At 45.9% G+C, this 13,851-nt stretch overlaps 1 protein-coding gene across 4 annotated transcripts in view; it reads left to right on the top strand.

Annotated features, from left to right (window-relative positions):
- The window catches only part of STAG1 (STAG1 cohesin complex component), a 150,617-nt gene extending 139,336 nt beyond the window's left edge, over positions 1-11,281 (top strand). For all 4 annotated transcript variants that reach the window (XM_074546966.1, XM_074546962.1, XM_074546965.1 and 1 more), the window contains 7 exons: positions 224-352; positions 3,735-3,940; positions 5,937-6,108; positions 7,116-7,226; positions 8,003-8,117; positions 9,386-9,466; positions 9,549-11,281. In XM_074546966.1, the coding sequence (XP_074403067.1) occupies positions 224-352; positions 3,735-3,940; positions 5,937-6,108; positions 7,116-7,226; positions 8,003-8,117; positions 9,386-9,466; positions 9,549-9,572 (838 nt within the window). In that variant the 3' untranslated portion in view covers positions 9,573-11,281. The remainder of the gene's footprint in view (positions 1-223; positions 353-3,734; positions 3,941-5,936; positions 6,109-7,115; positions 7,227-8,002; positions 8,118-9,385; positions 9,467-9,548) is intronic.
- The last annotated feature ends 2,570 nt before the right edge of the window (positions 11,282-13,851 follow it).

The following is a 13,851-nucleotide window of genomic DNA, read 5'->3' as shown; positions in this document are numbered from 1 at the left end:
ACTCTGCATTCCCCTTTGTCCAAAAGCTGCTGTTTGCTGCTAATGGGGAATTACATTGTGATGGGACCTGAGGATTCAAATGGTTTCATCCCACTCAGATATGGGGCAACTTGTTTGGGCGTTGGGTTGGGCTTTTTGTTTGCTTTTTTGGTGTTTTTTTTGTTTTGTTTTGGTTTTGTTGTTGTTGCAAATGTCTGAACATGTTCATATTTCTGTACTGTAGAGATGGCATAGAGTTTGCCTTCAAATACCAGAATCAGAAAGGACAAGACTATCCACCTCCTAACCTTGCTTTCCTGGAAGTGCTCAGTGAATTTTCTTCCAAACTCCTGCGACAGGACAAAAAGACTGTGTAAGTAATGCTCTGTTTTCTTCCCTGGCCTCTGTTAATCCCTGCACTGTGGGTTCCAGCTCTTTCCTTTGAGGTCTCTACAATCTAACAGGGGCTACTGAAAGTCCCTGAGACATTTCACATACATACTTACTCATCTTTTTGTGTGTTAAAGTAATAAAACTAAATGGGAAAAGAAAAATCAGACTCGCTAATGAGGTGAGTTTGAGACCTCCCAAAACAATGTTATTTAAAATTTCTCATGGGATATTGAAAATAAAAAGTCCTTTTTTTTGCTAGAAGAAAAGAAATTTACACATCAGCAGTGCAGGGAATTTACAGGTTATCACCACTGCAGAAACACTTTTCTGTCTTTATTTACAGAAATTGTAAACCTATATTTGTTGTTTCTTTTAATATATTGGAAGAGGACCCCAGTGAAACATCAGCCAAGCACTATGTGCCCAGTGTGGACCTAAATTCACTGAATAACTTTGTGACCAGTTTAGAAGTGCAGTTGCCAGATCTGCTGATTTATGGTTATAGGTGCCTTTCCAGTCAGTTCAGTGACCCCACTGAATGTTAGTCAGAAAGATCAGCTGGAATGGCCTCAGCTGATTCTTTCTGTCAGATCTTGCTGGGAAGGTTTGACAGATGTTTTTCTGTGAAGACATTTCTTTTAAAGGACTTTTCTATTAGGGTTAACAACTATGAACATTACAGCTTTGCAGTAAGAAATGCAGCTTGGTTAACTTTGTATAATTTTTAATGTGTACACACTTGACCCAATTTCACTTTTTCATTGTATCAATAATTTCTCAAGTCAGTGAACACTGTAGGGCAAATAGTTAAAGGAGCCAGGGAATGGGATGATCCAGTTAGGCTGGCTTGGCACTCCATTTGTGCATCTGCTCTCCATTGTTATATCCTGGAATCTTGTCAGCCTCTATCCTCTTCCTCAGGACAGGACTTAAGGATAAAAGGATTTTATGGCTTGTCTTCTTAGCTGAGCTGTAGGTTCTCTGCAGGGTGGTTCAAGTGCCTCTGCCTGTTTCCTGTTGAATTTAGTGAAGTTGAGCCTTTCAGCAGGGTCAGCCCTTCCGCAAGTTTCCAGTGTCTGACATTTAAAGTTACATCATGCTGCCCCTGACAGCTTCTGTTAACCTGAGCCTTTGAGTGAAATTCAGTTCTTTGGGACATTCTGTTCCTTCACCTTCCATGCTGCCATTTAAATTCTTTCTCAAAGGTTCCCCTGCCCACAAACACAACCAGTGGCTGTTCCTGAAGGAGTATAAGGATTGCTGTGGTGGAATATCTATACCTGGGCTATTGATCTCAGCTGAATCTGATGATCATGAAAATAAACAGGTCCTTTAGGGCCTGATCTGTGCTAGCCTGCTGTGCTGGGATGAGTTCAGCCCTGCCCCAGACCCCACAGGCTGTGGTGACCATGAGAAGGGTCAGCACAATTTGCTGACATATGAGGATTCTGTGGAGGTGGCTCCACTCCTGCCCAGAGTGCTCTACTGACAGGACAGGAGGGGGATGCTGGATTTGCCCTTTTCTGCAGCTCCTCCAATCCACAGGGACCTCTCCCCCACCACAGGGGCTGCCTGTGTGCAGGAAGGTCCATGACCACCATCTGCTGGAGAAGTCTCATGTTCAGCATCCCTTCCCTCCCTCCCGGCCCAGAGGCCCTCCCCAGACTCAGCAAAGGACTCATGGCTGCAGCCAGAAGTGCTCTGGAGCCCTCAGAGGCTCAGGAACACGTGGCTGCCTGCCTGCCCAGGTGCTCCAGCTTGGCTTCCCTGCCTCAACCCCCAAATCACCACCTGAGGGCCTGCAGGTGTCAGGGCACTGCTCCAGGACACCCTTCCTGACAGGCTCCAGCACACACTGCTGTTTCCCAGGGCTCCTGCTTCCTTCTGCTGGGCTGCTGCCTCTTTCCTCTGGGCTAGAAAAGGGAGAAGCTTCCAGTTTGGGAGTGATGCAGCCACACTGACTTAATTTCGTTTTTCTAGCCTGTTAATCTGGCTAATTGTTTTATGAGTAACTTTCAGAAGTGGTGATAACCATTGATGAATTTATTCAAATCTATGGATTTCACATAAAACTGTTCATGTAAGGTGCCAGACTCATACAGCTGCAGGAAAAGAGTTTGTACTAACACTCTGTTACAAACCCATTAAGGCAGATACAGGCAGAGAAATCCTGAGGAACTAATGCAGGACAGAATAGAGGAGATTGTCCTTGGAGACAATTATTTCCACTTATTTCCCTCATAGACACAGTTGGCTTAGATGGAACCCTGACTTTTGGGTGGGTGTCAGGTGGGTGTCAGGGACTCAGCATGGCTGAAGTCCCCTGAGCTCAGAGTTGATAGGAAGTGCCCGTGTGAAGCTCCCCCAAATGCTGGGCAGATGTCTCAAGTTTGGCATCCAGGCAGTAAAGAGCTCCCAAGTGGTGTCGTTTTCCACCTTCACAATTTGGCCATAAACCTGCAATCTGGTTCTATAAATACAAGCTGGAGGCAGAAAAACTTCTTCCTTTCCAAGACTCTTCTGCAGGTAGATTCTCTGAAGCCATGAAGAGCTCAAGTGGCACAGTTGGGTACCATAAAATAGAGAACACACTAAGACTTTTCCCATTGCTGCCAGGTTTGGGAATTAATATACACATGGAAAAGGGAAGGGGAAGCATTGACAATATTCAATAAAAGAGTAGACAGGAACCTGCTGTTTCTTGAACAAAATTATGCCATTCACTGAATCAAAAAACTGATATGATGTTACCCTCCCACGAGCAGTGTGGCTCCTGGGCCTGTTCTGGGGCTGGGCTGTGTAACAGCTCTGAGCTGCCATGAGCTACAGAGGAAATCCTGCCTTTCCATGTGGAATGTGTGGAGTTGACTCCCACTGCTGGCAACCTGGCAAGGTGGTGTTAAAGGAAATTGTGACTGAGGGGTGCAGGAAGTGATGCTGAAGTACCTGAGTTCTCTTACCAAACTTCTGAACGTTTGGCTCTGCAGCCAAACTCATCAGAATCACATTTATAGATTTGCATGTTCATTTTAGAGATTACATCTGATTCCATAATTAAATAATCAATGGAAAAAGAAAACAGTTTCTATGCCCTCCAGACAGGAGGGAGTTGTTGGTTCCTCCTTTCAGTGAACATGTGTGCACTGGACTTTTCATGGCAGTGGAGCAGGTGTTCAAATTTCTTATGAAAAAAATAAATGCCTGCATTTGACTAACCCATTTCTCTTGTTGCAGGATGCCAAGGGACATCCTGCATCCTTGCAGCAGTGGCTCTGATGCAGCCTGGCCGCTGACACAGCAGCCATATCTGGGTGTCTGTGGGGAGACTGCTGCACTCTGTACCCCTTGTCTTTCCTTTCCAGGCACACCTACCTGGAGAAGTTCCTGACGGAGCAGATGATGGAGAGAAGGGAGGACGTGTGGCTGCCGCTGATCTCGTACCGGAACTCGCTGGTGACGGGCGGCGAGGACGACAGGATGTCCGTGAACAGCGGCAGCAGCAGCAGCAAGGCCTCCTCCGTGAGGAACAAGAAGGGCCGACCCCCCCTCCACAAAAAGAGAGTGGAAGGTTTGTGAGGGCACAGGGCACTGGCAGGCTGGACACTCAGGAGAGGGGACTTTACCAGTTCATGCAGAAACACGTGATATTCTGGATGAGGCACAACCAAGGCATCTGTTCTGCTGGATGTGTCTTTAATGGAAATACCACCACAGCTCCCTGTTCTTGTTTGTCTTGACCAAAATTGGCAATCAGAACTGTTGAAAGGTGTTACTGCTGGTGTCTGTGGAGTTACCTGCTCTTTCTCACTCCTGGAATGCTGGATTTCTGCCTATGGTTCCCTCTGGGGAGTTGTTAATTCTCAGGGATTTGGAACAGATTCCAGGCAGAAATTCTGATAACAGATCTCTGTTGTTGCAGGGCCATTGGGAACAGTAAAAAGACACCATATTTGTTAAAAATAGTACTGATAATCTAGTCTTGTCTGCATTTACTCTTTCTGGGACCTCAGATGTGTTCATCAGGAATCTGGCTGTGATAGCAAATTTCTTACAAGGCTGCATCTGTTCCTGGTCAATCTGTGTGCTGTAGCGTGGACTTCTGTGAATGCTAATTTGCTGTTCTAATATACAGTAGATGTGAGTGGGATCTTAAGGGGTTTTTCCAAGTTCAGGAAAATGGCAGGAATCCCTCAGTAAGGAATATAGTGCCCATTTGCCTGAATATACAGCAATTTCCCATAATATTCCTCAAAAGTTTGCCCATGCAGCCAGGTCCATTCTCCACTGCAGCTCATAGTGAGCAGTCTCTGCACCAGGTCCTTCTCACAGCCAGCCTCAAATGTAGGTACATAAAATACTGGCTCCTTTCTTCAGGCACTGTTTTCCTTCTTTCAGGATGCCAGGATTTTCACAGAATTCACCTACTGAGGTTTTCTTCTTTCCTCTTGTTGCCATTTTCTTTCTATTCTACTATATTTTACTAATGTCTTTTTTTTTTTACCCTGTGAGTATAGTAGCATCTTTATCTCTCAGTAAGGCAAATCTCAGGCTTGAGATGTAGTTAATTTCCACCCTAAAGGATCTAACAGCAGAAAGGTCACTGCAGAAATTGCTGGGGCATCAAAGAACCATATCCAGTCCCCTCTGGTTCCTTTCTCACCTAAATCCAGCACGGACTGGCTTGGAGAACATTCCCTGTTGCTTCTGAGAGGAAATGTGCCCTGTGCCATTTCTTCAAGATGCCTTAAGGAAATCAACATGTTTTTTAAATAAAATTCCTAACATAAAAATGATTGAAATGTAAAATTGAGAATAAATAGGCAGCTTTTTAGACATTTATGCCTAAAAGGTAGTAAAAGGCAATGGAAGGGTGAACAGATCCGTGGAGATCCCCATCTACTTTTCTCACCATGCATTTCCTGTTAGTAAATCTGTGATCTTGTAATCTCTGTTGTCATCTCCTGTCTTTCACTCCAGCAACTGAATTTTTTGTGTGTTTCTCTGGCTGCACACTTCCTGCTCTAACCCATTCTCAAGTCCTCCCTCTTCCCTCCTCTCTGCTTTGCTTCCTTCCCAACATAAGCACAGGATCCCAGCTAGACCATCAGTCATCTTTATCTCATTTTTATTGCTAAGTGTCCCCTCCCTGCTCCACTCCAGTGGTTCTGACAGTTCTAAAGATCTGGAGTGACCAGATTTGGGGGTTTGTGCTCCACCTTGTCTTAGCTTTTAACTGTATCTAGGTTGCTGTAGGTGCATGAGATTAACAGTCTCCAATTGTAAGCTCAGGAATTGGGAATTACCTTGGTTGTTTATGTTCAGGATACCCAGCAGCTGCTGCAGTATGACTTTGTTTGCAATGGGGTTTGTGTTTGTTCCCTTTAGATTGTTGTTATTGCTGGGAATAGAGGCTAGTAATACTTAAAAATAACAGAATCTAAAATTAGAACTGAAAATCTTACATTTCCAAGCATTTATCCAGGTGATCCCTCAGTGCACACTTGTTTGAATGCTGCCCTGCATGTGGTCGGAACTGAGCAGTGATTTCAGTGTTCTCTCTCCAGATGAGAGCCTGGAAGGCTCCTGGCTGAACAGGAATGAGAACATCCATACTCCAGGGACACTGCAGACACCTCAGCTCACCTCCACTGTCCTGAGAGAGAACACCAGACAAATGGGAGAGCAGATCCAGGAGCACGAGTCGGAGCAGGGATCTGAACAGGATTTTTTACACAAGTAAGTCGTGGAATTTCAGCATCAGGTACAGTCAGGCAGGCAAAGGAATTGCTTGTGGTTTATAGGGATATTGTCAGCCTGTGGCTCCTGAGATGCAGTGCTGATTTACAAAGCCACCTGGAAATGCCTTGGCCACAGCTCAGCAACACTTGGATTGTCTTCAGGTCCCAGAAAAATATGTTGTAATGGAATAATAGTAGAAATTCCTTATGTTAAAACTATCCATATAGCCATACAGTTGTGGTCAAATCATCCTAGTGCTTCTGTCCCAGGAATTGTTTCTTTGGAAGACCTGTAGATACTCTCTTTTCTTTCCCCCTGCCTGATATCAGAGTTAAGGTTCTCCAGACATCCTGACTGATATTTTCTAAATTTCCAGCTGCTGAGCTAGTAATTCCTGATTTGAGGTAATTGCCCTAAATGATATATTCTTTTTGTCCCTTTGCTCCCATTTTATCACCTCCATTTAGAGGGAAAACACTGGTTATTTTCTGTCAGTGGGTGTTGGCAGCAGGTGAGCACAGGCTGGCTGTGGGTCACAGGCTGCTGGTGGCATCAGCAGGGCAGCCTGGAAGGTATTTACACATGGGTGAGGTACTGGCCCTTAAGTTGTAAAAGCCATTTGTTTTTCACATTGTGTGACATTTTTGTCACTTACTAATTTGGATCCATTCTTGCTCATATTTTGCCTCATCTGACACACTAAAGTACTATTTAATAACAAACTTTAGAGGTGCTCCTGCTCCAGGTGCCTGCCCCTAATGGAGGAGCAATGTCAGTGTTTCCATACCTGCTTTTATTGCAAGTTAATTGATTTTTTGTGCACATACAGTGAGAGGAGACAGACTGTGGAAGGGAATCCAGAAGATGTGTACAATGATGGATGGGATTTAATTATCCTAATCTGAAGCATGGCCGGACACAGAACTTGGAGACAGAAACTGCCCCAGAACAGGCAGCTCAGAACTGTGACTGCTGTGGGTTCTAACTTACTCCCTGTGTGTCAGTCCCCAGATGCAGATCTCGTGGCTGGGCCAGCAGAAGCTGGAGGATCTCAATCGAAAGGACAGGACAGGAATGAACTACATGAAAGGCAGAAGTGGCGTAAGGCACGCAGTGTAAGTGCTCACAGGCTGCTGTCCTCAGCACCACGTGCAGGACTCCACAGTGAAATGTTCCCTTTCCTGCTCCTTGCCAGTGGTTTCTGTGCCATTTCACCCTTGTGGGAGAGCAGAGGGACAGTTTGTAGTGCTGGGATGGATCCAGCCCAGCACTGCCGTTCTCTGCCTGTGGCCGGACACCAGGCCCAGTGAGGGTGCAGTTCCCCGTTCCTCAGAGGGTTCCATGGTTTGTGTGCTGTGGAATTCCCTGGGAGCTCTGCCCATCAGCCAGTTCCTGTGGCTGTGCTCTCCATCCTTTTTTGCCAAGGTGTCCCCCTGTGCAGTAATGGAGGGAACACACATGGGTGAACACTGGGGCACCACATGCTCTGTGCTGATCCCACCGAGTCCTTTAGCACGGGGCTGGAATCCTCACAGCCTTTGGAACTGGGCTTGAAGGCACTGCTGGGGTCCCAGGGCTTTACCAGTGAGCCTGGCAAACAGTGTCACTCCTCCTTGGTAAAAGGGCAGGCAAACACAGGAGCAGTTACTGCCCAGTAACAACTGCAGTTGCTGATCATAGTGCTGTCAGTGGGACTCACTGCTTCAGCCTGGGCCAGGGTTTGGGGAGGGGAGTTCATGTGTAATTTTCCTCTGTTTGCTATTCCAGAGAGCCTGCTGGCTTTACCCTCAGCATCAGCATTAAATGATAGATTTGAGCATTCTTTTTAATGACAAAGATCAGGCCTAGGAAGTTTTTTAGCCCAGAAATGACTGACTCTCTCTTTAATCAGACGAGGTCTAATGGAAGATGACGCTGAGCCCATCTTTGAAGATGTAATGATGTCCTCACGAGGCCAGCTAGAAGACATGAATGAAGAATTCGAGGACACAATGGTCATTGATCTGGTCAGTAAATCTTTTCAATGGCAAGTTTAAAACAGTTGAAAGCTAATTTAAAAGGAATTTTAGAAGTGTAAACAAAAATTTCCAAAATTTTGAGTCTGGCCTCCAGTTGTCTGAACATGAGAGTGGGAATGATGTGAGCACTTCCCAGAGCCTCCCGCTGCAGCTTGAGCCCAGTGGGTTTGTTCCAGAGCCACACAAGGAGCATTGCTTAGTGCTCCTTCTTCCCAAGACTCTGTTCTTGGGCAGCTTCTGCCAGCAGCAGCAGCATCACACACCTCAGACTTGTCAGCCCACAAGGATCAGGTTGAGTTACAGGCTGTGCTGACAAAGCTCTTTATTGCATCCATGATGTGTCAGACTGGCACAGCCAAGGGGTCTCTCTCTTTCCCTTTCCTGGTCAGTTTGGTTTTGAGGAGGTGAGCTGGGCAGAGGATCCTTACTCGAGGTCTCAGTAGGTCACAGCCAGAGGGAGCACAGGCACTGCTGTGTGGATGGGAGCTCCTTAAATAGGAATTGCTCCCAAACAGGTCCCATCATCATTGGCAGCCTCAGTCCCTTCCAGTTCTGTTCTGACTGCTTGGAGAGGTTCCTTGCAGCACTTACAGCCTTAACTGGCATCCCCTCTGGAATGACTCCTCCATTGTAAAATGGGATAAAGGAGCAGTTTGCTTTACACACTTCACCATTTTAATGGCTGTTTCTCCTTTCACATCCAAACAACAAGCCCTAGGTTATATTAGGACTGGGCTACAGTGTCTTGGGAAAGGCTGCTGCATAGTGAGGTTATTGCCAGCACTCATTTAATTACCAAGTAACATCCCAGGCAAGGAAGGAGTTGATGAAACCAGTGAGGCTCACACTTACTCCTGTGCTTGTGGGGAAGGACACCACAAAGGGTTTAAGCCTCAGAAATAGTTCAGTATCTTCTGTACCCTTTCTGCTGGTTAATCCATTTTTGACCCTGTCAGAGCTTGTTTCACTATGAACTTGAAGCATAGAGAGTTAAGAGGGAGTTTCTGTGCAGTCTGGCCTAGAGTCCCAATACAGAGACATCCTTAAGGCAGCAGGAACCTTGGGCAAGCCCTTAACCGTGAGCACATAGAGTCCATCAGCTTTTACCGTTCTTTCAATAACAAAGAGCGGAGGGAGCGCTGTCCTGTGTTTGCCCCAGAGGTTTCGTGGCACAGGGGAAGGTGGGGGAGGGACAGGGCCCTGTGGCAGGCAGGGCTCCGCGTGTCCTGTGCTGTTCCAACCCCTGTGTGTTGCAGCCGCCGTCGCGGAACCGGCGCGAGCGCGCGGAGCTGCGGCCGGACTTCTTCGACTCGGCGGCGATCATCGAGGATGACTCAGTAAGGGCTGATTCCTTTGCTTGCTTTGAGCTCTGCTTTGAGTGTCCCACCCCAGTAACCGCTGTGTTTTCCCCCTTTGCAGGGATTTGGCATGCCCATGTTCTGAAGTCTGGCGAAGACCTTTTACAAACTTGGAACTCTATTGTTTAGAGCTAGAGGCCTATATACTGTGATAGCTTGTATGAAAACCACATTTTTGATGTGATACGGTTTGATTTTTAACCAAATGATTGAGGTCAACCCCTTGGTGTAGTGATGGAGAGAAGAGGAGCTTCTTAATGACACACGGGAATGTTGGCCAATCCAGTCACCTCAGAAGGGCTGACCTAAAAAATCATTTGTATCCCTGTTCTTGACTGTCCTAATACGGATTTTTTTTTTTCTGGATGAGGAGGAAGTTTTAAATTGTTAAGACAGCTGTCAAAATAAACACTGTTCTACATATGTTTTCTGAAAACAACATTGAGTGAAAACAGAACTTTTTTAACTTTATTTTTCTGCTGTACAATTTAAAACGGTTTTAACATTTGCCTTTTTATGTTTTCAAAGCTAGCCATTTTTATTAAACCTATGCCTATCAGCCACTGACTAGCAAGGCTGCTGTAAGCAGGTCGTTCTGGCTACAGAAAAGTGTTTTGGAACACACTGGATTTGATTAACATTATGGTACGCTTATGTCCTCTCATAGGCATGGAGAAGAACACTCTCAGAGAAGAGGTTAGAATTCTAATGACGTGCATCTCTGCCAAAAAATTTCAGATTCTGATATGATAAACCCAGATTTTATACTCTTGAGAAGATTTATTTTTATTTATAATGGGACATAAAGTAAGAGATGTCCATGAAGCCACTTTTCCAACAGATGCTGTGTAACATTCATTTTATATAGCACATGGGGACACAAAACCAGTAAATTTTCTATTGGTACTTGCTCTGTGCATTTTTAGCAACTTATACCAGCAAATAAAGTATTCTCAGTAAAACACACAAATGGTTCTCAAGTAATCACTTTGCTGTTTTTACTACCTACTTCAAGCCTGCCAACACAAGGTACATAAACAGCAACTTTCCTATTAAAAAAAAATAGTTCAAGGGTGGGGGAAAGGATCACTTTAGCATACTAAAAGTAATTTTAACTGTACCATAAAACAGAGTCTACTTTCCATGCCGTAAATACCCTTTTCCGCTATTTTTGTAAATTAATTTTGCCAGTTAGAAGTACTGTATGTGCTGCATAGAAATTTGTGCTTAGATGGTGAAGTTCTTAAGCTTACAATGGACTACAGCTACATTTTCAGTGTTAACTGTGCATATTGAGAGTAATTCTTTGGAAAAAAATATGATTTTTCAAAAAAGCTAAAAACATCAAAAAAAATTCCAAAAAAACCCCAAAGCATTCTCAGCTAATTCATTGTACTAAGATATTTTTCAATGTCTTCAATAATTTGGAATTTCATTATGCTTCGATTTTATGACTCGATGTAGTAGCTGCTCCTTACCCAGCCTGGCCTGGCACCAGCAGTGCTGGCCCTCCACAGCTCCAGATCTCCAACAATTGGCCCCAAAAGCTTCATCTTTCTGCACTCAGTAGCAGCTGGGATACAAAGCAGACTGACCCACTTGGAGCACAGCAGTTTCAGAGGTGCTTTGGTTTTAGCAACTGCAGAATAATCCCGGAGCTTTTTCTGTTTCAAGCTTTCTGGACACCAGCCCAACCCCTCAGTGCCCAGCACGGGCAGGGAAAGAGCCCAGACTGACCCAGCCCAGCACCTCACCCAGCTGAGCTTGGCTCTCACAACACCTGCAGTTCTCAGACACGGTTGCCAAAAATGTTTGACCAGGTAATTCAGCCATTCCTTAGTGTGGGTTGGGGATCTATTAATCCAAGAAGTAGCTGGAACTTTATAAACCCTGTTACCTCCCTCTGTGCACCCCCACGGCCTGGGGGCAGGAATGGCTGCAGGACCTGTCCCAGGGTCACTCTGTGAGCATGGTGGCACAACAGATGCTGCCCAGTTTGAGTCAGAGTCTCAGACAAACCTTGTGCTTCACAGTCCTCTGTGTGGAAAACTGATTCCTAATTTAACATTGTAGAATACTGTATAACAAACATTTATTATCATGGTACCTGCAATGGGTCTCCAGTTCAGTTTGCAGTCAATAGGTTTTTGTATTATGAGTGTCTCCTTGATTGGTTTTGCTAGTAATTCTGTAAATTGTACATTTACAATATGAGGTTTTTTTTCCTTTTGTACAATTTAAAACTGATGCTTCACCTTTCATTTAATAAACTATTCAAAATCATGAGTATGATGAGCACCCTCTTCACTATAGTTTTTTTTAAGTGCTTGTTTGGACCATCACATTTTGTCATCCCATGTAGTAGTAGGAATTCAAGGAGTTATTAAAGGCAAAACTGACAGGTAGCTTTCATGTAGTCCAGGCTTCACAACCAGACCTGTACCCCACTCCCTCACCCACTCAGCCTCCAGAGTGATGGAAACCCTCTCTGGGCTTCCTTCTCCCCTCCACCATCATGTGGTTTGGTTGGGAGGGTAGAGGGGTGGTGAATGTGGGATTGCTGTAAATCTGGGAAGGCCCCACCCCAGATGCAAGAGCTGCACTGCTAAAACTTACAATTTCTTGAAATGCCACAAGGTTTGAGAAGACCTTCTCTCTTCTGCCCTAAACATCTGAAGTGACCTGGAGTCTGTGGGAAGAAACTGCCATGGCAAAGGCTTCAAAGTTCTAACAACCAGCTGGGCTAAAGGGAGTTTCACAGATTCCTGAAACAAAATGTCCATGTTACTCCCATGTCTCAGGGAGCAAGGTGCTATTTTTGTCCAACCCATGAAAGATTTCATCTCTCTAGTGCTAAAGAAAACTGACTGCTTTATCACCTGGCCCACTTCCTAAGGAAAAATCACTGGAGTCATGAAAAGGAACAAGATGCAGCTGCTGAGGCACAGGGATGATTCCAAGTCTCAACTACTCCCAAGACAAGAGTCTGAAAGCTCAGTCTCCACATGCTTGTAAGTTATGGCAACTCCTGCACTGAGGAACACAGTAAGTAACTTACCTTGCTGCTAAGTTCAAGGGCTACACATTATTTAAGGGATTTTATTTTGTACCTCTTGTTTTTTTAGGTGACTGGACTTCAAGGAAATTCTCAGAAGCCTCATCAGAGCAGCTTTCAAGCCTGTTTCCAGCATGTCCTGGTAGAGCAACTGCCTGTTTGGAAATGGAGAGGATCTAAAAGCCCAATTCTTGTGCTGGCAAGAGGTTGGAGTCTGTAGCAATACTGAGGTTAGGAAACAACTAACAAAGCTGTACTTTCCTCTCTATGACAAGTGAGTTTCTCATGGATTGTTTCCTGACTCTGGGCAAGCTGAAGAAGCTCTGTATGTATCCCTTCATCTCACAGCTTCTGCCTCTAAACCAGCTTTACCTTTGGCAAATCTTCTTGGGCATTATAAACCCTTACAGTTTTCTCACAGTTAACGAGGAACTCCCACCATGGCCATGACACCCCCCACAGTAACATTTGAATTTACCTTCCCCTGTTGCAGCCAGCTCTGTTCCCTGGGACAGCACCAGGAGCCTTTTCACACAGAAGCCACACAGGACAGCCAGTGTGTCTGCAGCCTGAAGGTGCTGCCTCCCTCCCATGCAGCCAAACACCTGGGGAGCTGGAACTTGTACTGCTCCTTTTATATGGGGCTTTTAGATGATGTTCAGCTGTTGCTTTCCCCCCCAGGTAGAGGCTCAAGCTCCACAGCTCCCCTCACTGCACCTTGCTGGGAAGAGAAGCTGCCTGGGCCACGGCTGTCCTGGCTCTGCTCCTTCAGGCTCGTGCTGGGTGTGAGCAGCAGCAGCTGCAGTGCAGGTAGGGAGGCTCTGTCACACAACAAATCCAGTTACTCAGGGCAGCCAGGTGCCCACAGCAGCAGCACTGAATGTGACAGTGGCTGTTCCTCACTGCCCTGGGGCTGGAGGGAAGCTGCAGCTTCCACTGAGCAGGTGAGCACAGGCCCAGAGCTGATCAGAGTAACACCTCCTGCAGTGGTTCCTGGCCAGGCTGGCAAATAATCCCAGAGAATGGAGGCTGGAAGGGCCTCTGGAGGTCTCTGTTCCAGCCTCTGCTGAGGGGGGAGGGTATGCATGTCCCACCAAAACTGCCCTTTTTTGTCTGCTGTTCTTAAGAGTGGACTGGCTGTGCCTCCCCTGTGCCACCCACCTCTGTCCTGGGGCTCAGACCCAGCTGCTGCAGGCAGCAGGGAAAAGCTGCCACAGGCCAGACTAACAGAGGAACAGAACAACTGAGTCTGGGATCAGCAGGGCCTGGTCCCCAGGGCACTGGAACCCAAGCTCAGGATTTTCCTCTC

The sequence above is a fragment of the Zonotrichia albicollis genome, chromosome 9 (assembly GCF_047830755.1).
Source record: "Zonotrichia albicollis isolate bZonAlb1 chromosome 9, bZonAlb1.hap1, whole genome shotgun sequence".
NCBI classification, from domain to species: Eukaryota; Metazoa; Chordata; class Aves; order Passeriformes; family Passerellidae; genus Zonotrichia; species Zonotrichia albicollis.
The sequence above is the reverse complement of the archived record's forward strand: the minus strand, read 5'-3'. Positions and strand labels throughout refer to the sequence as shown.